This window comes from Formica exsecta, unplaced genomic scaffold, assembly GCF_003651465.1.
Source record: "Formica exsecta isolate Colony F162 unplaced genomic scaffold, ASM365146v1 scaffold17, whole genome shotgun sequence".
Taxonomy (NCBI): domain Eukaryota; kingdom Metazoa; phylum Arthropoda; class Insecta; order Hymenoptera; family Formicidae; genus Formica; species Formica exsecta.
The window spans coordinates 170,169-194,098 of record NW_021849015.1 but is presented as its reverse complement, the minus strand read 5'-3'; the positions used below and the strand labels follow the sequence as shown (position 1 = coordinate 194,098).

Sequence of the window (23,930 nt, the reverse complement as noted above, 5' to 3'; positions counted from 1 at the left end):
TATTCCCATGACGCACATGTAATCAGCGTGTAAACCACATATTACGATTCGGCGCGGGTATAAAATCATTTGCCGGTCTAAAGGATTATTCGTAATATTAATATAACCGTGAACAAGATTAAATCCTGTCCGATTGCTTGGAATCGAGAGCCATTCTCGTTCCTTTCCTTCGCGCGTTTAAAGCACCCCGAATCGATATATCCTGATGAAAATGTGTGCGCATCCTATCCAAGGGATACTATCGTCATTGAGACAATTTTTATTTCGTCTCATCATTACACATACAGCTCAATTTAGGTCAATGTATCCCTATCTAATTGCGTAAGCTCAAACCGCTAATGATTATGCCATTAATTTCTCGCACGGACGCGAGACTTTCAATCGCCGCCATGGCGACGATACCGGAAAAAGCGGCGACGAGGGTACCGTCACTTCTGGATCACTCTGTATGTGTACGTGTGTATCTCGTACACAACACGTAGTCTTTGCGGCGCAGCCTTTGCTATGTGCTGTTGGCCTATTCGCTCATTCCGAGCTGAGTCACACGCAGCGTACCGGGTTCTCTCCTTGTCTCTCTCCCACCTTTTTCCCCTTTGTCCCACCACGGGTCCGCGTTCTCTCCGGACCCCTCGGGCCCCTCCCTCTCCCCGCATCCTCCGCCGCCACCACCGCCGCCCTACGTCCCACGGTCCCTCTCCGTCCCAACAGCGCGTCTTTCCTGCGGCCCCTGAGGCCGCAGGCTGGCTCCCCAGGTCGGCTGACCGAGCTGACTGTCTCTACGGCTGGCTGGCTGGCTGGCTTTGCCGGCGCAGCCACCCAGCCGGCCACCTTCCTCTTCTCCCGCGTGTGTGCCGCCAGTCGGCCGGAGTTTACCTGGCGTTACCTGCCAGCCTGTAGCCTCAGTTCACTCACGTCACTTCGAGCAACCGGTTCGGAGTCCTCTCGGTGTCCGCGCGCGCTCGCACTCGACTTTAAAAGCCTTTCCTCTCATACCTGCTTCCTTTCCTCTGCGTATATACGTACGTAATCGCGTAACTCTTCTTCTTCGTCTTTGTCCTCGATTCGTCTCTTCTTCTTCTTCGTTTAGCATCTTTTCTCGTTTCTTTTCTCTTCCGCGTGCACGTCGTTTGTATTGTTCGACCGATGTTGATATTATTTAATATTGGTGCGCGAACTGTATCCTCTGGAGAGAACGGTCGACTGCGGGTCAAGATTTTCGCGATCGCTGAAATTGCGTTTTTCTTCGCGCCAACTATGGAGAGACTCGGGTGTGACTCGACCGGTCCGGACGACAGTGAAATTTTGATAGACCTTTCATAGCGGTACGTACCAGCGAAAGAAAAGGAGACGGGCACAACCAGCCTAGAGAGAATTATAAGGAGGAGGTCATTACCGATAGCGATCGGCATCAGGTATATACTCATTCAGTACGGCGTGAGGGAGACGAGGGTAATCGACGGACGGATATTACTAAGATGGGAGGATTGATTAAATCTGATCGACATCTTTATCCCTTTTAGATCGAAACCGATCGACGCTCAGAGTAACTCTACGGCTGCAAGGCAAAAGATTCTCGAGTGGAGGCATTCAAAAAATATCCATAATGTCCATAAATATTGTATCTGTTAATCTTTTTTTTTACATGCCGCGAATAAAATTTTCTTCACGATTATTTTTCTAGATCGAGCAAGATCGTAATGCGTTCTTCAAAAACGCGTAGACTAGAGGAAACGATCATATCCCGCGAACTAAATGTCACGATGTTTTTGTTGTCGGTGATAATGATCGCCACGGTGAAATCTATTTCTTTGGGGCCCGCGGAGGGGCACGTTCCCAACGGTTTCTCTTTCTTGTGTATCCGAGATTTTCATCGGGTCAGTGTCCTCGGGTATCGGTGACCGTTATTCGCCGACTCCGACCTCGACGCGAAAAACATCGACGCGCTGAGAAATCGCGGGATAAGAATGGAAGCATAGTCAGAAGAATGATAGCACGAAATGCCGGCCGCTTCGTCGATTGATTATTTAATGAGAAGGATTTAAAGGTCTTCTCCTACGCGTATTACGTAAATCCAAAATTATTATGATATGATAAAGCAAATCCTTCATGTTTCGCGTAAGCAAACGTTGCTTTGCCTCCGCCCGATAGCGCGAATTACAAATGGCTTTTATGTATTAAATGTAGCGTAATACTTAAGAGACTCTAGACGAATAATCTCGCGAAGTTCTGTCGTAACACAAGAGGAACGCGATCGTTGCCGGATCGTTGAAAATTACGTAACTTTATGTGCGGCATGAGAACACGCGTACCGGATAAAATATTAAACGCGAGTTTTCTGGCCTTTAGTCTCTCGCCTATGTCACTTTTTTCAAACATGCAAATGCGACAGTGCGCTGCAATTCATCGACACGCTCACAGTAATATTGTTCGTTTCTAACGGCGAGAGTCTCCGCCACGTCGTGATTTAATAAGATTTCGAAAGTCACGAAGCGAACGTGAAGTATCGGGGCCGTTGTCCCGGCACTCGTTTGGTATTTTATTGTTTTCACAGCTTCACTCCTCTTCCCTCCCACCACCAATTATTCTCTCCTCCTTGATTCATTTATTCTCTCGTCCTAGATATCATTGCGTCACCGTGAAATCCTTTCGTCACGGTACCAAGGTGCTACTCTCTCTAATCCGAGAAGAAACTTTTTGTCCGCTCAAATTGTAATGTTTTTTTTTCCCGCAACTCGAATAACGATACTTATTGCGCATCGCGCTTTAAATGTGCTTTAAACGTGTCGATAAAATAACCCGTTGATTGAGAAAAAAGGATAGGAAAATGTATTTTTAACAAAACAATTTAAAACAAAAAGAGATTCTACACTTAATTATCGTTTTATGGGATATATTTTATATTAAGGCATTTATATGCAATTAATATTCCACGATTATTGGCATTAATTATCGGCGAATGTGAATTAATAAGATAGTTTAAGAATGATGGTCTCACGAATGCGACCATCGATGTAATATCCTCTTTAATCACGTGCCTTCGATACAGACTCATCATCGTGCGTCGATCGAAACACGGAAGAGCAATCAGGATCGCGCGGCGAATTGTAGCATGGATCAAAGACGGAGGAAAGACGAAGAGAAGCGGACATTCCAACGAGAAGAGAAGTCGAGGTCACACAGAACCTGTTCGAAGAGTTACGAGATCGCGAAACGGGGGCTCAAACACGCCCGAGACACGCGTTCGCGCGCGTTTTCGCAATCATTGTGTATCTTGATTTATACAAATCAATGGGCACTGTCGGTCTGACAACACAACTGCTGCGTCTCAATTTGCAAGGCAATACAAATTTTATGTCTGGTATAATACCGACAAATTTGCATTTATCAAAGAAAAAATCTGCCTCTCGTTACTACAACGTTTGGGTTACAAATATTAAATAAATTGTAAGAAATTAAATAATAGTATTAATTTGTACTTATTTTAATATTGATAGTATTAATATTTTATTATTTACTATTTTGCATTATATATATGCGAAACAGTATTTATTATTGGAATAAATTTTACATTATTATAGATATGTCCATAAGATGTTTTGTTAGGAATGCGTAAAATTTTTTATATAAATAAGTTATTTTCTAATAACTGCAACTTTGTCAGATAATTATACCGGAAAATATGTATTTCTCATTCAAATGACAGACTTCTTCAACTAACATACTTTATGTTTCTTTTTACGACTTGAAGATATGATAAGATCTTCCAATGAGCTAACAACGAGAATCGTTAAACAGAGGAATGTGATCAGATTATTTCCAAACTACGCAATTGTTATATAGTGTATTTAACCGTGTCGTATTAAAAGACTTTTGCAAGCGGCCATCATTTCCGCGCCGCGTTTCTCGATGTTCGAATAAACCGTGAGAACCAGAATGATGGCATGACCGGAAGAATGGCTTGAGAACAGAGAGACTTGCAGATAGTCGGCGAAGAATCGCAACTATATACACGGCGCACTGAGAAGATTCGAATCGTGAGAACCAGATGGGAAAACTTGAAGAAACGCGTGTTATATTTTCTCATATATATATATCGGTTTTCTCATTTCATAAATATACCAAATAAATAAACCATTTCGTCACGTTATACGTAAATCGTCGCGAATCGATTTTATCTTAATCAGTATGAAACGAATGAAATTAAACCGCACTGTCGTAACCGCTTAACTACATTATTCATTAGAGAAACAAAAAAAGGAATCAGCAAATCTCAGCTCGAAACATCGATAGCTAACACGTTTTTAGCGTTTCTTTCTTACGATCATTTGTAAAATCGATTGTCTTAGACAATGATAAAAAATTATCGTTTCTATGTTGATTATATATCGCGAAGTGAAACATTAATATTTGATAACGCAATAATAAAATACGCAATAACAAAAAATACAGATTGTATGAAAAATATATTGCTTTTTAATTGCAGAATATTTAAAATTATCTTCGGCTAGTAAAAATTTTCATTTATAAGAAAGAATCGACTTCAAGTGTATTAGCAAACCTATAACTGAGAGAGACTGCATAATTTCTGATACATTGTAGAAATAACTAGAAAAATCAAGAATAAAAAAACAGAGAGGAAAATAAGAGAGAAAGAGATAGATAGATACTCCACTAGATTATAGCCTGCGGAAAGATGAAGAGGACAGGAGGCATATTCCAACATGGAGAACTCGACAGCGCGATGCTGATCGAACCTGAAGAGAATCGGTGGGAACGATTTTGTGGGTGAGAGCGAGCAAATCGAGAAGCAAGTAGAAGTAGAGAAAGAAAGATGGATCTGAGACAAGAGTTTGAAGGACGAGCGTGGAGAACGCCTGAAGAACAAATCATGACGCGCTCCGCGAGATCTAGACACGGCTTCCGGGAAGAGTCATCGATCCATGACAGAAGAACAAGAAGGGGGAAAGAAGCAATCAACAAACTATGAACTACCTTCGAGGATTCCGCTTCTTCGTTTCCTCTGACTATGTTTTTTTCCGAATCCAGTGTTCCTTCGCGAAGACAAATCAAATTGATTCCGTTCTAGAATCTCTTGATTTATGATTTGAAATTTTCAAAGTGTACTCTGGCTATCGGACTACCAATACCAAGATTCATTTACGTTGTCGTAATTGAATTGCGTGAGATTAATAATCCGTTCTATATCACTTCGTTACAATCGTTCAACGTTCAATCGTTCAACCGTCTTTATCATGCCGCTACATTTTTTCACCTTGATTTATTCTTTATCTTTCAATGCGACATTGAATCGACAATAGCTGTACGACAGAGGACAGCTCTCAATATTTAGAAAATAGAACTGGTCTCGCAACGAAGTTTCAATGGTACAAACGACTTTTATCGATCGTGCGTGTGCATCTAAAGAATCTTGCCGTCTCTCTCGAAGGTTACTGATATATCGATCATTATATTTCAAAGTTTTCTTTATCAGAGCTTCAGCAGAAGGACGCACCCGAGATGGAAAATATTCCATACAATTTTCCTGGCTTATCTCTTGGCTTGGATTCTGTAAATGGCACTGGAAGAATTCACGGGGAATTTTAAGCAACAAGCCCGTGGAGCTCCCGTGTCATACACAGCGTCCGGCCTCACGACGCGATAAGCCCAGGAAATCATTTTCTTCTGCACGCGTATCCACGGCATTAAAACGTCCACCGACGCCCGCTATCGGTTTATAAACATCAAACACGTATGTATTGGAGAAACGAACACGCGGATCGAACAACTCGTTCGACTATTGCTCCAACGTTGTTCGCTCCATCATATATCTTACCAATCATATGAGGCAAGAATATCTTATTTCTTGCTCTTTTTGCTTAATATATAAGATATTCATAAAATATTATTTATATATAATTCTGTAGCTTTTTATAAATCATTTCTGACAATGAGTAAATTTCCATGATAATATTATTATTAACAGTATATATAATCAGATTTACCAAAACTATTTCTTTACGACATAAGTTGCGATATCAACTATAATAATCCGTTAATTTTTCCAAGTTAATCTTCGAGAGATGCAAGCTGTGTCTCAAGTCTTTTTATTTCTAAAGTCCTGACTTGAAATTTTTTACATGCTCTTGTTTTTAGAATAATCAGATGTAATAAATTCGCTAAGCTAAAATTTCTTATAACGCAACTATTACGACCAGCAGCCTCGCGCACCCCTATTTCCTGTACTTTTCACGAGTCGCGGAAGCGCCGTCCGTACACGTGGCAAGCCTAACCGCTTGGCAACGAGCAACGACCTCCTCCTGTGCAAGAACATACCGCAAAGCGTCGCGGATGATAGTCACGGAGAGGCGCATTTGTCGAGCGAAATGCCCGTAGCGGCGACGACGACGACGACGGGACAAAGAGAGAAGCGTAACGGAGGGAAGACAGGACCAAACGGAAACGGACAGGTAGAAGAAGAAAATGTCCGGTGGAAAAAAAAGGCCGCGTCAAGGTCCTCAGACAGATTCGCAACGAGACTTAAGTCATGTCACACACCACCTGTCGCGCGACTAAGGCAAGTAAATGCGCATACTCTTCGTCATCTCTTGCGGAAAAAGCAACGACAGCTCTATGCAAGTTTCTTCGCGCTCTCCGCTTATGCGGAATCGATCACGAAAATAAGGTAATATGTACATAAAGAAATTTCGTATAAAATTTACTTCGAGTTATTCCGTCACGTTGTAAAATTATTTGCATATTCATGATTAACTTATCAAATGCATTGTTCTTCTTTCATGTTTTACAACTTTGATTATAATCGTTATATTTTCTTTAGAGAAAGTATATTAGATCAATTTATAAGCGCAGAAGGAGAAATTTAAAAGTGCACGTGTTCGTTTTTTAAATAATATCCGGATAAAAGGATAGCCGATCAATTTCGCATCGATCCTCGAAAAATAATCATTAAAAAATAATTGTTTCGAATCGTAGATAAGCACGAAAAATAGTCAATGAATTTGACAAAGAGCAAATCGTAATAACGGCATTTGATTACCTGTTGCGTCACACCTGTTGCTGCACGTACGCGTGCCACGTGACGATAGTGGCCGTGAAAAGATTTTCTCGATTGTCTCCGTGCCGCTTTGCACAGTACGTCTATTTGTCATGCTTACGAAAATATCGGTAACCACACTTTATCAACTATTTTCTAAAAATTATTTTCTTGTCAGGTGTATCTGCAAACGTGTACTACTCTTACAAATTAACTGAGAAATACATTCTAACGCTAGCGAAAATTCTTAACATCTACGATATAAAAGAAATTTAAGTAAATATAAGACAACGAAATTGATCTGATATCTTTTTGATTTTAAACAATACAGGAAGTAGCGATACACGCGATGTTCTAAGCACGATTTATGCAACTGGACGTGAAGTTTCAATTCGTATGTTTTCAGCCGGAGAAATGAATATTTTCGATCTCCGCTGTCGATAAAACACCTCGTAGTTCGATCGTGCTCACGTCCTCCCAGGAATCTCTCTCGATCTCATTGTTCGTGGGCAGCAGGCCAGAAAGCGGCGCTTCCGGTTTCAGGTTGAGTTGCACGACGGTCAGACGAACGGACAGGCCTGGCTGCATCCTGACTCGCCAGGTAAGCACCTGTGCCATGTTGAGCGTGATATAAACGGGCTGGAAAGAAAAACACATAACGTCTCATTTCTGCGTTAAATCTTTCGGTCGTTCACATTTTCCCATGTGCTGGTACTTTGTGGCTCTATATTTCTGCAATGTCTTTGTAATGTTGCATTGCAATTTGCAACATTGCAATGTTGCTGCAATATAATTGCAATGATCTGTGCTGTATGGGTTAATATCTATAATGCATTTTCCTCTAAATAAACAAATTGTTGAGATATTTTTATCAGCTTGTATTTTTTTTATCGCGAAAACTTTACATTTATTCATAATTCATAACGATGTGAGAGATTTCACCGAGATTAATGTATAATTAATGCAGTGTGCGTAATTAATTATGAATGATAAAATTCTGAAACATTGGATTTCTTGCATAAAGAAACGAACCGTGACCTGTGCGTGCACATAACAGCGTTATTACTTTTTTTAGCGCCTCTGCGTGATACTCGCGGAAAATTGTCGTAGCAACGGGAAGTGGATAAGTCGAGGCGCGGAACCGGAAGTCGCCGTGGGATCGCTTGTAGAAGCTTGAAAACACGGAGCGAAACCTTCATGCTCCCTGGGAACCTCCGATTAGCTACACGCACGTGTATATTTTTCGCCTGTCTCTCTTTTGAATGTGAGTGTGTGTGTGTATGTGTATATCTATAAGCTCTCACATCACGACATACACGTATACAAACATTCGACGAGTGTAGATATAGCTCGCGACACGAGCTTTAAATGAATGTAGCAAAGATATAAATCTCGTTCTTTTAGTAAAAATTTCTTCAATTATGTGCAAATAAAAATTATTACTATTCATCAAATCTATTGAAAACCGTCTTGTAATTCTGGATAAATAACTTAGGAATGAAAATTAGTCGAATCATTATATCATATTTCACATTACATAGACGGTTAATAAGTAATTTATCTGTATGTGTAGATTTACACATAAGCACCGTATATACCAGTACAAGGTAGGTCGATGACTCATGCTAATCATTGTTAGGCTGTGGAAAATGTCGGCTTCGTAACTATCAAGAAAAGCATGAAGCAGGCACGAAGCATGCCTACAAAGTTCTTCGTTTCCATAGTCTTTACTACCGTAGCTTCACAAAGAAAGGAATAATGAAGTTGTCGGAGACGTCAAACCTAACGAAGCACATTAATCAATGACACATCAGCGGATGCAACATTCAGAAAATTGGATGCTTAAGCGTACACGTCTAGCAAAGATAGTCAGAGAATTAACAATGGTACGGCAATGAGGCAATTTTGCAGTAACGTATTCTTGAGCGACGTGTATATTCTTTTGCTTTCTAGATACCCACACGAATTTGATCTACATCCAGAAATCGTAGGCGACGCTGACATCATGCTGACCAACAACTTCCTAGGCTCGCTGTCCTTGGAAGATAGATACAGACATTTTCTGCGGTTTGACATCGTCATGTATTAAACGTATTTCGTTCCAAACAAGAGAAAACGTAATGTTCGTAGCACGAGAACCATTATAATCTATGTGCGTCAATAACGCGATTGATAAATGAATACAAAAATCAGGTTAATGAATTTTTTGAAAAATCAAAGAGGGAGAAAGTATCTTTGATTCTAGTTGTACATTAAAAAATTTTACAAAATTTATTTTATACAAAATTTAAAAGAAACTAAGATTTTTTTCACGAGAGATAGAACGAGATGTGGGAATTTTGATAGACGAAGCAAATAACGAAAACTTGATACTTGTTTCTTGTAAAATCTTTAAAGAAGTAAATAGATATTTAAAAAATGAACTTCTATATTTTTCGACATAAATTTAAATTTTCGATTTAAGATTTTTGAAGTAAACTTTTACAATCAGTAAATTAGATCTGTAATAAGAATACTGACGGTCAAACTCTATCTTTCTCTGGTAACGCATGTGTTGTTCGCGGTTGTTTTACGGGTCATCAATCTTCGATCAACGCGATTGCTAATATTGATTTACGATTAAAATCAGAACTTTGCAACAAATATATTGATCGCGACGATGGTTTCGACGTTTCATTCGCGTCTACAAAGTGACGTTAAAAGCATCCGTCCGGCGAAACTCGTGAGCATGGAACACATTTATTTTTCGAGTTAGCATAAACATCGCTATTAACTGATATATGACTGCAGTCATTCAATACTGATGTTCCCGGTCTAAGTTAACGACACGATTCTAAAAAATAGTTTGTAACCCGAATATCAATTTCTCCATCTTGACATCAGACGCTTCTTTCGAAGTGCATTTTCTTGATAAATATGCACTTGTTGTAAAAGTGTCAGCACATTTCGATGCATATCATTAAGAATCATATAAATTTTTTTTTTGCGCGATCTGGATGTATATTACAAATATATTAGTATCTTATATATATATATATTATCTTTCTAAATCAATAGGCTATGTAACCGTAGTTCTATTGTCGCATTTCGTTAAGTAATTAATGACCGAAGCATTTACATAATTCAATATACATTTGCTTATTCAATTCGTAAGGATAGTGAGTATTATTGTTTCATAATCACAGGCTACTTCAGAATATGCTCGTACAAAGCCAGTATATGTAATTATTAAGGCTTATACTCTCTCGTCTTGGCATCGAATGATATCGCACGATGGAGTTTCCGGGAAACTATTATTTTTAGTTTGGTCTGTGTAATCATACCGCGTACTATGGAACAAATATTGAAACACAGCGATACAACATCGCAACGGCATTTTTCAAACTTTATTAGCCAGAAAAGCGTCGACAAAATAATTAAATAAGTATTCAATCGCGTTCTGCTGTGTGTGACTAAAATAGGTATAAGCCAATAATTTATTTAAGAAAGTTGACGCAATATGTAACATGCGGAGCTCGCGTTTACAGCTTTACGCTGTATTATTTTGTTACATAATAATCGCAGATGTTGACGTTAAACACAACATCACGAAACGCCAAATATCAGTTACGAAAGGATATAGTCATGGACTCGTGACGGTAATTTACTATTATGCATCCTGACATTTTTTCACGACCTCGAATCAACAAAATTGTTAGATATTATTCTCCTTGCTCTCGCCCATAATGATGTATTTTTCTTCGATATAATCAACGAACGTGCTTTCAACGCGTTCGCGGATCGAGAGCGCATAGCGATAAATATAAAAGCCGCGATTTATGGGGGCTCGCTGGTAGTGGGGCCCAATAGGTGTCGTCAGTCATCGCGACGTCGAGCGTCGGTGGCAAAATGCAACTGGACGATCGCCAAATTCAAAAATAAGTCGAAATTCGAAGGAATCGCTCGATCGTCAGCAAATCTGCTCCGACCGTTTTTCAACAAGCCAGCGACATATAATCGATCTACGAAACAGCACGACGACGAGGATGCTTCAGGATGTCCAAGATGATCCATGATGATTTCGACATTCACAGAAAATTTTTAACTCGTCGCTATATGTATATCTCAGTGAGAAACACAAGAGACTTGCACTGTCAACTCTTTTGAAGGTACCAGTCTTTCCTTTCGATGAGTACCGTTAAAAATTCTGAGTCACAATCACCGCGTTCAATGATTCATAAAATAAATTTTAGGCGTATCGGACTCATCCGCTTGGAAAAAAGGTGGTTGCAATTAATCTCGAGATTTTCAGAATAAACTTTGATAAAAGCTGTCCCCGTATTTGTGGGGGTTGACGCAAACGTATACTTACATTGGCGTGTGCCAAAACGAGACCGACCATAATTTAGAGCGAACGATTCGTATTTTTGCACTGGCTTTTATCGGCTATAGTTTTTCGCTTCTGTCTCGAAGAAGTCTATATATTTTGCGCCGATCTTCCGGCATCGATCACGATTCCTATAAATCTCTTCGGCTACGTGATACAGATGCGATGTTCAGTGAGAGTACGCGCGAAGTGGGAGCGAATAGGGGATGGGGGGTCAAAGGAAAGAGAGGGGGCAACAGAAGGATAGACAGCCTTTTGAGATCCCTCGGTGACCAGTTTAGTTCTGGTTGGCACCCGAACCGCATGTTGCGCGGGGTCCAAGGATGACATAATAATTATCTTTTAATCAAAGTTCGAGATCAAGATCATTCAATCGATTAATTTGATGAATGGCATAGAAAAATAACATAAAATAATTTTGCTGCTGCATATGTTGTGGTCGAGGCGCTCGCTGCTAGAGATCGCATTGGTGTTAGTGCGGTTTGACATTTCTGGGAAGCATACGATTTAACAACTGGCAATTATGCACGTGCGGTGCTCAGCTGTTATATGTCAAAGTTAACTAATGTGTTATTTCTGAATCACGCAAAATTTTAAAAAATCCAGAATTGTGCAGTGTGAGTCGCGTTGAACTTAAAACCAAGAATGACAGCTTATTTAACGAATTTGTGAAGTATGTATCTATGAGGATATGTGAATAAGAGTGAACGGTGATTGCTGCCGTTCTGATTGCAAATACCACACGTGCGATATCCCTGAGCAGGAACCGCAACAACATTTGCATTTGCAATTCATATTTTTCTAGAATATTTAATTAGAGAGACTGGATCTTTCTCTTTTTCCTTCCACCCCTCTCCCCTCTGTCTTTCTTTCTCTCTCCCTTTCCGTAGATAAAAGTCGCTGATAAAATTGTTTAACACATTGTCGTGTGTGAAAACATAGAAAGCAAACTCGTTTTCTTTATTCAAACATGCGTTTTACTGCGATACACATTTGCCGCTGGTAAATGACACTTATGAAAAATCAACGCACTCCGAGTGAGAGGTAGAGAGAAGGAGGATCGTTGACAGGAACGTTTGTATCAACTTGCTTTCAAGCAGTACTTTGCGGGAGCACTTCTTGAAAATAATACCGACCGCGTTAAAGATATTTTTCAAGAGAGTTTACAGTATACAGGAAACGCTTATTATATTTTTAAAGACAATCAAAGTATCTGGTAATTTTTATTCATTTTAATTTACACCCGCGTTGCATTGGAAATTAACAAAGCTACTTCGAGAACCACGAGCGCGTTACGAGCAGAGGTCACGAAGAACAGATATGAGAACGAGTCGTCGTCGGTTTGTGGTCTAAGAATATCGCAGTGTGGAACGTTGAACCGGGGTTTCCTTTCTTCTTTCCACGTGTCGAGGGAGAAATAAATCAGAAACTTTCTCTGACCACGCTCGGCTCGACAGTACTCCGTAAACGATGTCGGGAGATACTACATCCGATGATGAGGGATCTCAAGAGGATCCGCCGCGATATGACATTGACGATTTGGAAATCATCAAGACTATCGGTAAGTTCGAAATATGTTACTCTAACTAAAAAAAGTAATGGAAAATATGCTTCCTTAAAGATACAATTATTATCATGTTTATTTAATAATAATTCTCATCTGTGTGTTTAATATGTAAAAATATTTTATAAAGTAGTAATATTGCCCGGAATAAATCATTTTATATCTTTAAATGCTTTATATTAGTTTTTGAATATATACTTATTTTATAAAAGATTATGTGTGTACAAATTCTTATATAAAACTACAAATTAAAAGAATTGTTTTACTTAGCGATACAAAAAATTATCAATAAGAAATTATATAAATATAAATAATGACAAAGATATACAATATAATCAATTATACAATATAATCAAATTAATATAATTAAAAAATAATATTTTGAATCACAAGTTTATGATAAACAAGCGAAAAGGAATAAAGCGTATCGTTTTCGAAGTAAGGAAGTGGGACACCAGAGAGTGAGAGGGTATCCAGTGTATATTTAACTGCTTGTTGTGTGTGAAGTCGGAATTATGTGGGAGAGTGGTCGGAAAATTGCAGATCAATCCATGTGTGTATGTGGGTGTATCTGTGTTTGTACGAAATTTTTTCTTTTTTTTTAAATTTTAGTCTCAGGTGTTATTCGTGAGATGAATTATAATGTGTGAGCGTCTCTAAAAAAGAAACTTTAATTTCTAAAAATTATCTTTTTTTCTTCTTTATCTTTCAAACGACTTCTAGTCTTCTGTATCGCTCGGGCAATTTTTATTCGTGACTATTCGTGCGACGTTATACCTAAATTTGTGTCCGTCGCGCGATTATTTAAAGCGACTACGCCATCACCGGAAGCGTTTCGTCGTTTGACACCTGTTCCGAGCTGTAGGTAGACGACGTGTATGTATCGCGTCGCTCTTGCTACGCAGCCAATTTCGTCGCTACTTGATACAAACTGCTCTCTTTCAGAATAAATATATATGCGCATAAACATGCTAAATCTTGCGAGAGCCGCTGCAATATGATGATCAATTTCGAGGTTTAATTTAGCTAGGGCTCATTTGTGCGCGCGCTAATTGGTCACGGTACGTTAACTGGAACAACCGAGTCACCTGCATTCGTGGGAAAGTACATTACAAACAGAGCGCATGCACATTAAGATTAAAAGAACGTCGAGAGCGTTGGCAATTAACGGTCATTTCAATAATCGGTTGTAGTAAATAAGATTTCGCAATGGCAAGTATACTTGTTATTCGTAAAATCCTGTTATACTGCATTTTATTTTATTCTGTTATATTGACGAGACAAACCGAGAAAATATAATCCGTTAACAAAAAAAAATTTGCGTCAAATAAGAGCGTTAACATAACATAACATTTTACAAATTTAATTCACGATAATAAAGATTATTATTATATGAGATCATTACAGATTTGATTTATAGATATATATATATATATATATAAGTTTGCGCGCGAATCCCAATTAATAATAATCTACAAGTTTTGATATAATTTCCAGGCACTGGCACATTCGGCAGAGTGGTTCTCTGCAGGCATCATGGAACACCTCTCGCTCTGAAAATCCTCTCCATGGTCGACGTGATCAGATTAAAGCAAGTCGAACATTTGCGCAATGAAATCACAATCCTGAAAGAAGTTAAACATCCTTTTATTGTCAACATGTAAGTATTATATTTGTTATTATTATTAAACATATAAAAACACATTATTTTAAAATAATCGGTAATTATTTTCCGACTTCAAACATGCGATGTAATCATATCCAAAGGAATAAAGAAAGTAATGCATTTGTCGGTCAAGGAAAGGATTTACGCGGAGATTGTTAAAGCGTGGTCAGGACTAGAGAGAGCGACACATACAAATGCTGATTGACTAGTTTGTACCGAGTCGCGATTAAACAGTTGGATAGAGGCGAGAGAAATCGATACGCTCGCGAGGGAAAACGCTTTTTCAATCAGAGGAGCGAAAGTCGAGATTTTGCTCGCGTAACAACCCAGCTTGTCGCCTTGTTTTCAGATCTGTCGTCTTTTCAGGCTATGGAACGGCAGAGATGAAGCCAGAGTGTACATGCTACTGGAGTTTGTTGCCGGCGGAGAACTCTTCTCTTACCTAAGGGCGGCCGGAAGATTCGCCGGACCTACGAGCTGTTTTTATGCGGCCGAATTAGTTTGTGCTCTAGAGTATCTACACAGTAAGCACATAGTTTACAGGGATCTTAAGCCTGAAAATCTTCTCCTAGACAGTCAAGGACACTTGAAAATCACCGATTTCGGCTTCTCGAAAAAACTTACGGATAGGTGAGCCAATTAAAAAAAAAAAGAGTATTTCAGAAAAATAATCTACTTAAAATTAAAATAAAACAATAAAGACTCTTACGAATATATCACACAGAGATGAGGGAAGGCAATTAAGAGCCAGCACGGTAATTTGTGCGCAAATTTTATTATGATCAAATTATATTAACATAAAGTAGCGATAAACTTAATAATAGAAAGCGTATGTTTCTATCTTTTTTTTTTTTTTGACCATCTTCAACGCAATTACAAATTAAATAAAAGACAGCTCGGTTTCTGTTCTTTATTTAATTTCTAATTGAGCTGAAAATGGTAAAAATAGAATTAAAACGTACGCTTTTTATTATTAAGTTTAAGTCGTTACTTTATGTTAATTTGATTATAATAAAATTTACGCATAAATTATCGCGCTGGCTCTTAATTGTCTTCCTTCACCTTTCTATGAATAATTTACTTATTGATAAAATCTTTTCGAATAAAAATAAAAATATGTGCAAAAATAAAAAAGTATATATACTCTATTTATTCTAAATAATTTTTAATATTCTATATATTAAAATGTTATCTAATATAATATATATTTCTACATAAAAATTATCTATTTCTACATAGTATTAAATATTCAAAAAATTGTGTTATGTAATATTTATTTAATATTCCTCTTTTTATATTACTTCTCTTTTTAGTTTCAATTAATTCTTGTTTATAAAGAGCTCATATCACATCGAGATCATGTACATCTATTTTTTAATATATCTATTTTTAGGACATGGACTTTGTGTGGTACGCCAGAATATTTGGCGCCGGAAATAATTCAAAGCAAAGGACACAACAAAGCTGTGGACTGGTGGGCGTTAGGCGTTTTAATATACGAAATGTTGGCGGGATATCCGCCGTTCTTTGACGACAATCCTTTCGGAATCTATGAAAAGATCCTGAGTGGTAGGATAGAATGGCCGAAACACATGGATCCTATCGCGAAAGATCTCATCAAGAAATTACTGGTCGCTGACCGTACGAAAAGATTGGGAAATATGAGGCAGGGTGCTGAAGATGTTAAAAGGCATCGATGGTTCAAATTAGTCGAATGGCCTCTGGTAATTTTATATCAATTTAATTAAATTCACGTAATGCAATATAAAATAAAATAAAAGATAACAGAAATAAAAAATATTTATAATAATATTTATAAATATTATCATGCGTGCATGCATGTGTCTCTATCCTTTGTAATATTTTGAAAATCGCAGTTAAAGTATCGATCCATGTTTACAGGTGCCGCAAAGAGCCTTGACACCTCCGATAAGGCCACGTGTGAAAGCGCCAGGTGATGCAAGCTGCTTCGACGATTATCCTGAAACCGACTGGCGTTCCCAACCACCTTTACCACCAGATCAATTAGCTCTATTCCAAGATTTTTGACAATAGTATGATGATATCGTTAAATAGTCACAATATTTTGCACGCAAATTCACTAAGGCGCTAAATAAAAGAATTCACTCTATGGTATAGAGCAAACGTGATCACAATTCGATGATATTTGCTATATGTTTGATAATTAATTTTCTATTCTGTATATAGATGATTTTTTATATTTGGTTGCGTATTGCTTATTTATTTGTATGTGTGCGTTTTTTTCTAGATTAGGCATTCCGTTTCATTGTTTTCGTGAAATTCTGTAAATAAAAAGTGAATAATATTTTTTTGATGAATATGTATATTTTAATTCTCTACTCATCATATTTTTTAAAAATTATTAATACCTTATGTTGTCGTGTATATTACTCTGCGTTTTAAATTCTATTAATATAATAAAATCGATTTATACTTTCAGTGATCATCAGAAAATAAATCCACTCAAGGAACATACTGTATTTATCTGATAAGAAAATATAATGGTTTTCCATCGATTACTTGATTACTTGATTAATTTTGCAAAGCATAATAAAAAATATAAAGTGAACCTTGACACGCGACGTTTGCATGTTTGATCACAATATAACTTTCTAGGTGCGATAAAATCAACATGATTCTGGTCAAACAACAGTATAAAGCAATTTATTGTAGAAGAAACATTGTCGGTGCGTTAAGCGAAACATTCTGCAACAGTGATCACCGAACAAATATTAAGAAGTAAGCGTTCTAGCGTGTCTGCGTCATGATGTTAAACGTTTCCCGGGCAAAAAGACATGCAGTGAATAGAATTATAGTAGATCAAGTAGATGTCGTGAAGAAGATAAATGATAGATTATTTGATCACTCTAACATCGAATCGTATGACGATCAATCGACAGAAAGTACAAAACAAATTGCCCGTCACTTTCTGCTAGAATATCTGTATGACAGTTCTCTGCACGGCGTGAAATACTTTCGCAACTTACGTGGAATAAAATCCACTGCCCTCGGGAAGATCTTCTGGACTTTAATCATGATGTGCAGTTTCGCGTGTGGGTATAACAAATATACGCTTTACTTATAATGATCTAATTATTATTTACTCTATAAAATATTCTATATTTTAATTATAAGTGTGCAACAATACATTTAACATATATTAAGATTCATCAGATATAAATCATTTCTTTCTCTTAGTTTTAAGTTGGATGTTTTGGAAAACCTGGATACGTTACAGTACTAATCCAACTCGCACTGTTATTCAATCGTTTTACAACCCAATAGCTATAGTCCCTTTCCCAGCTGTTACTGTTTGTCCATTAGTATCTCCGCTACGTGCAAGACGTGAAGAAGTATTGCGAAGTTTGCAGTTGCCACCCAACATGGATAACAAAACGGCGATGTTCCTACTCAAGTATGTATATTTTTCATTAACAATGTACACATAGCTTATATAAAAACAAATGTTACCAATTCTTGAAAAAAGAAAAACTATCTAAACTTACAATTAATGACAAACTTTTATATTTTCTCAGATATGGGCCCTCATTTGCGAACGAACATGTTGCCAGTGGTAGGAAATACTTGAAAGACTTGCAAGCACTGTTAAAAATAAACCATATGACATTATTAAATTTCTTAAAACTTTTGCGACCTTGCGAAGACTTATTTGAGTACTGTTGGTGGGACGGCAATGCAAAGAATTGTAGCGAATTGTTTAAAATATCTTACACTCATTCAGGTATATGTTGTTCCTTTAACTATATTCTCGAAGATGATATACAAATCGGCAGGTAATTACGTTCATTTAATTATACTCAAATTGATATAATTGTGTTACGAATGTAACTTTGTTTCAATCGAACTAGAGCCAGGGAGTATACTGATTTTCTCAGATCTGTGTTGTTTGGACCAAGAGTCGGTCTTATTGCTGTTTCAAAACGAGATTTGATAGTTAATAGCGATGGCATGGGAGACAAGCCCATCGAATTTGCAACAAATTCCATCGGTCTTTTGGTATAAAAAATTAACACTTTTTTATTTTTAACATTTTTAAGCATTATGCAAAATAGTTATATTTTTATACAATGCATAATTTATAGTCACTAAAACCATTCGTACATAGATATTAGCTTTTTACATGTTTTCAATTGCATATATTCAAAGTTATATTAATTATATATATATATTTCTTTTTGTCTATAAAATAGATATTTACTCATCACCCTCAGGATTTTGTCGGACCCATATCTACTAGACAAATTTTACAAGCAAATCAAGAATTGCGGGTAATTAAATATTTTTACAAATATGTCTGAATTTCTTTATGCGACATTATAAAGAAAAATAATTAAACATTTCTCCAATATGTTTCATAATATCTGACTACTTTGTGATTTTGTTTGATACATAGATCGCTACAATTCCAACTAGAAAGGAGAAGCTCGCCGGATATTACTATCGAAATGAACGCGGTGAATTGGTTCCGCATTGCGCAGACAAAAAAACTGAATTGAAATATTTTCCTGCATATCGATATTTAAACTGTTTTACTAGCTGCTCTATCAGGGCTGTTCTAAAAGCCTGTGATTGCTTGCCATATTATTACACACCCATAGCAAATAAATATTCTTTAAGAGTAAAATTTTAAATTTTTTTCAAAAATCAGTCTTTTCCAGTATGTATTTCATATATTAATATATCTGTATATTAATGCCTCTGTAGATCTGCGAGTGGCAAGATTTCGAATGCCTTAACGCGAACATACATCATACACGGATCATTCATAATACCGTCGAAAAAAATTTTACGTGTGAATGTCGAAATCCATGCACGAATACATATTACAAAACACGAACTTCCTCACTTTTACTAAATGGTGTTCATGATTTCAATATTCTGCCGATTTAGTAAGTTGTGATTAAATAATGTAGAAACATGTTATTTAAAATATTTTTGTTCTCCTCTCTCTCTCTCTTTCTCTCTCTCTCTCTCTCTTTCTCTATACATATATATGTATGTGTATTATTTATTCTAGCACGAATCTTACAAAGTCGCAAGCTGTTCTAAGAGTATATTTTAATACTGAAATATTTATACAAATGAATACAATACCGATTGCCGATGAATTATATTTGTTAGGTAAACAATTGTTTCTATTGGCATATAATAAATTGTTTTAAAGTCTTAATTAAAATTTTTTTTTCAGCATCCGTGGGTGGCATATTTAGTCTTTGCTTGGGAGCCAGTTTTATAAGCGCCGTGGAAATTTTTTATTTTATTGAATTATTTTTTCGTTCTTACTATAAGGAAAAAAAATCGAAATAATCATCACCGACCAGAAATTTTATTAATAAAATGTATCTAATGTTATATGTAAAATAGAGAACTATGTATATATGTAACTATATATGTTGCGCAATTTGTTAATTATATATTATATATCTAATCGTATAATCGGAAAAATAATTGCGTGAAAAATGATTGCCACCGTTATGCCGACGTTTTTCAGGACACCGCACCGGCCGCACGAATGCCGCATCGTCAGCATCACAAATCTGGAACGATTAGATCTATTTCGAGCGGTTACTGGAGCGCTGCCGTAACATTTAAGTCCACGCCCGTGAAAAGATCTACTACTACTACGAGTCTCCTATAATCATGTCTGATAATCTTTAGAACCAAGTCGTGTAGAAAAATATGATCTATAAACTATACTATTATAATTTTTGATCCTCCTTTAGGTTTATTTTTTCTCGGTGGTATCATGTGATGTGTGTGCATCAATTTTCATTAAATATACTTCGTTTAATATATATAGTTCGTCATCGACACCTGCACGCACCTGTTTATTAATGTTGGCATTAATATAAGCGATATGCTCGAAATAGCAACATGCAGATATAAAATGTTGCGATATGATCACGGAAGATCACAGAGATGATTTATCGAAATAAAAGAAATGGCAAAAAAAGAATATAAAAGCACCCGACACGTTAAACGGCGGTAAACTTGATATTTAATTTCGCGAATATATGAGACATAAAAATTGTTGAATAAGACGATGTGTGAAAAAGAGAAGATACTTTGTGGATGCGAAGGTAGATATTTATATCGTGAAGAATATTTCAGAAGTTTCGAATAAAACAAACAAGTAATTCGATACTCAAGTCATACGATCTCAGAAATCTCAGCCTTATGCAACATTTGAAAGCTTTTCGTTAATGCAGCGCACGCTAATTGCTACCCAGCATTGAAATGTGTACTAATCACGTCATCTATTTTCGTGAATGCTGTCGAAAATACTGATTTAGTTCTACGTGAACGTATGGTCGAACTTTGAGAGCTGGAAGCGTCGACTATTTTTGGAGTAAACGCCCACGTATCTTTCGCATACCTTCCGCGTTTCTATAACATTCTGTATTTGTTGCATTTTGCCACAAAAATCATTTTTCGTAATTATGTTTTGTTACATCACAGCTAATCTGTATGTAATGCCAAATTATTTTTGTAGAGACAAAATAAGTCATAAAATAAATTTCAGCCGGCATTTCAAACGAAGAGATTTATTTTATGGTATCATATATTGTATATGGTATATATATTGAAGATGTACTACGAACAAATTTAAAGAAATGTGATATCGTAATCAAACGAGTAAAATGAACGATATGGACCCTATATGAACGCATGTGAGACTGATATATTTATTTCGGTGACCTCAAATGAACACAGTTTAATGACAATGTAAATTTTATATAGAAATGCTAATAAGATAATAAATTGTTTTAAGTTTAGATTTAAAAAAATGTTCATTGCTAATCATCTCTTAGAAGATATAATTTATATAATATAAGTATTTAATTTTGGCCGATTTCTACGATAGAATAGCAAAAAATAAATACAAGATGATAGAAAAGAATAAGCCTTTTAAAATCTTTCTATTTTCTGATATATTTTTAAATAATTCTTAAATAATTATACAAATATTTTTAAATAATTCTCATCGTAAAAATCGGCCACTAAACGATCGAAAGAGATTTGTGTAAAACATGTATCTCCAGGCATCAAGAAAAAATATAATAAGTAATAAGATGAGAGAACCAGTGAGCTTTCCGAATGAAGTGTCCATCTTGGATCCTTCGAATGCATCCGCCTTTTGACACGCATGTCTTCTCTGTTTTCAGCCCTAAAATACGACGTTTATATTTAAGATATCATCAAGTGCAAGTCAAGATATTTCCTTAATTTATATTATTGATAATTCAATTGTGATTAATCGATAATGAAACGTAGCACAGAAAACGATCATAAGATGAATAGGATTATTGTCAAATTACAATGAATAATGAAATTGTGCCTACTGTTCGGAGATTTCAATGACCAACGTAACAATATCTTCAATATTGTAGTCTTGTTTTATGTGATTTTTTATATATGTATACATATACGAACTTATCTTGAAAATGAGAATATGAGAAAAAATATCTATATAATTCAAATAATTTTAATATATACATTTAAAGGAAACGGAAACCATTCCATATTATAATACTTATATTAAAATCAAAATTATACGAAAGAAAAAAAAATTTTAATCTAAAAACCTACTTGATATAAGTAAGTAATTAGCATGTAAAATAAAAATTTAAATATATTTATTAATAATAACTTACCATAATGAGGAATGTCTGCTGTGATTAAAAGAATAACCCCGAGTATAATACCCAAAGTGAAATTAATAGAAGAATAAGAATGAAGTACGTCATCAATATGTTCTTCGTCTCGTGGGCCGCTTGTGGCATTTTTTAATCGGTATAGACAGCACGCTCTATTGTCGCATATTAAATTCATTACTCATTATATTTACTATTATCCGATAAATTTATTCTACTCATATTCTATATAGATTACGAATCAATCGATCATTTTTTTGCGTAAGTTTATATATAAGCTAAAGCAAAATAATTAATTTTTATCTTTTTTTTAAATATTGAACCAATTTCCAGTATTTTACAATTAAATTGTATATGTAATATTATAATATTTTCTACTATTATTTTTATCAATCTCATTGCAGGCAATTGATCGGTGTTTATTCAAGAAATAACGACGATACTCACGAATGCTTGAATTATCACAATTTGCAAACGTTTGAACGAAATTTTGCTATAATGCTCAGAATTTATTTTTGATTGTAATCGTTATTATTATATATAAAAACACAAAACTATCGATTTTTTTTTTTCGAGATAACTCGAATTCAGAAATGCGTTCCTCGCCGTCTTACGTGCAATGATAGACTAGATCACGCGGCGCAGGATCCGCGCACTCGGACCCTCTGTGATCCCGAAATTCCTCCAGGAACCATCACCAACCCCACCCGCTCATTCGCGCGTACCGTGTCGCACCTTCCATCGACCATCTTCTGCTTCAGGATTGGTAGAAAACGAGATCCCACCATCGGCTAATATTTCTCGGGGAGTACATAACGAATTCCGCTACCTCGAGTTATATTAAGGCATTCTGAATATTGGACGTAACTTCCTGACGAAAATGACCCTCGCCGGATAATCGAAACGCGATAAGTATTGACAGGTTCAAGATCGTTGCGTAATTAATATGCCTCGGTCCATTAAGCATAACTGGAAATTGCAAGATGCATCGTGTTATTCTAAAACTCGTTCGACTCTGGGAACTGCCAGAACTGTTGCGCGCGATTAAGAGCTTTCACTCTTTAACCGATGTGTGCCAATATAGAAAGCCGTCCATCATTTTCGAGCTCCCGTTTAAATTTAACTCGTTTAGTTAGACATCAATCTCGATGCGAACAATGTACGAACACTTCCGACCTAAACTCCAGCTGGTCGTTATGTAACGTGTTTTCGTCGTGAAAAACACGTACCGGATACACCTATATTTCTCACTCGTATTTTTCGCTAAACTAGGCTACTCTAAAAACCGACAGAAATTGTTATCCACGAAAATAGATTTAAACTTAGCTCTCTACGGATCGTATTAGTATCTCTCTCTCTCTCTCTTTTTCTCAAGAAATTATTACTAATTATTTTTATTTTTTAACTTATTGAATCAATCTAATTGTAATATCAGTAACTGAGATAATTACTTAATCGCTTAATAATTAGATAAGTGATCAATTAGCAAAAAAAATTTTTATTATATAATTTATTGCTAAATACATAACACATATAACGCATACTAAACTATTGACAATGTTATATACACTATATATATATATATA

At 36.3% G+C, this 23,930-nt stretch overlaps 2 protein-coding genes and 1 long non-coding RNA gene across 3 annotated transcripts; 2 read left to right on the top strand and 1 right to left on the bottom strand.

Moving 5' to 3' along the window:
• The first annotated feature begins 11,685 nt into the window (after positions 1 to 11,685).
• On the top strand, positions 11,686 to 17,181 carry LOC115233294 (cAMP-dependent protein kinase catalytic subunit PRKX). Its single transcript, XM_029803612.1, has 5 exons — positions 11,686 to 12,978; positions 14,479 to 14,641; positions 15,014 to 15,277; positions 16,041 to 16,371; positions 16,550 to 17,181. The coding sequence occupies exons 1-5, from the start codon at positions 12,888 to 12,890 to the stop codon at positions 16,694 to 16,696; spliced, it is 996 nt and encodes a 331-aa protein (XP_029659472.1). The 5' UTR covers positions 11,686 to 12,887; the 3' UTR covers positions 16,697 to 17,181.
• Positions 17,182 to 17,256: 75 nt separating this feature from the next.
• Positions 17,257 to 21,081, top strand: LOC115233293 (sodium channel protein Nach-like). The gene is made up of 9 exons (XM_029803611.1): positions 17,257 to 17,721; positions 17,867 to 18,083; positions 18,205 to 18,462; positions 18,538 to 18,685; positions 18,880 to 18,957; positions 19,083 to 19,307; positions 19,394 to 19,578; positions 19,707 to 19,810; positions 19,878 to 21,081. Exons 1-9 carry the CDS (start codon positions 17,433 to 17,435, stop codon positions 19,994 to 19,996), a joined length of 1,623 nt encoding a protein of 540 aa, XP_029659471.1. The 5' UTR covers positions 17,257 to 17,432; the 3' UTR covers positions 19,997 to 21,081.
• Positions 21,082 to 21,223: 142 nt separating this feature from the next.
• On the bottom strand, positions 21,224 to 23,007 carry LOC115233295. The gene is made up of 3 exons (XR_003883767.1): positions 22,792 to 23,007; positions 22,345 to 22,499; positions 21,224 to 21,857 (listed from the first exon to the last, which is right to left on the bottom strand). It is a non-coding gene; the product is annotated as an uncharacterized LOC115233295 (long non-coding RNA).
• Between the last annotated feature and the right edge of the window lie 923 nt (positions 23,008 to 23,930).

Bases quoted from the DNA above. Each gene is read 5' to 3' on its own strand.
- LOC115233294 (XM_029803612.1), top strand. From the start codon at position 12,888: ATGTCGGGAGATACTACATCCGATGATGAGGGATCTCAAGAGGATCCG. The intron at 12,979-14,478 runs GTAAGTTCGAAA...TATAATTTCCAG, and splicing joins GGAAATCATCAAGACTATCG to GCACTGGCACATTCGGCAGA. The intron at 16,372-16,549 runs GTAATTTTATAT...CCATGTTTACAG, and splicing joins AATTAGTCGAATGGCCTCTG to GTGCCGCAAAGAGCCTTGAC.
- LOC115233293 (XM_029803611.1), top strand. From the start codon at position 17,433: ATGATGTTAAACGTTTCCCGGGCAAAAAGACATGCAGTGAATAGAATT. The intron at 19,308-19,393 runs GTAAAATTTTAA...ATGCCTCTGTAG, and splicing joins CAAATAAATATTCTTTAAGA to ATCTGCGAGTGGCAAGATTT. The intron at 19,579-19,706 runs GTAAGTTGTGAT...TATTTATTCTAG, and splicing joins TTCAATATTCTGCCGATTTA to CACGAATCTTACAAAGTCGC.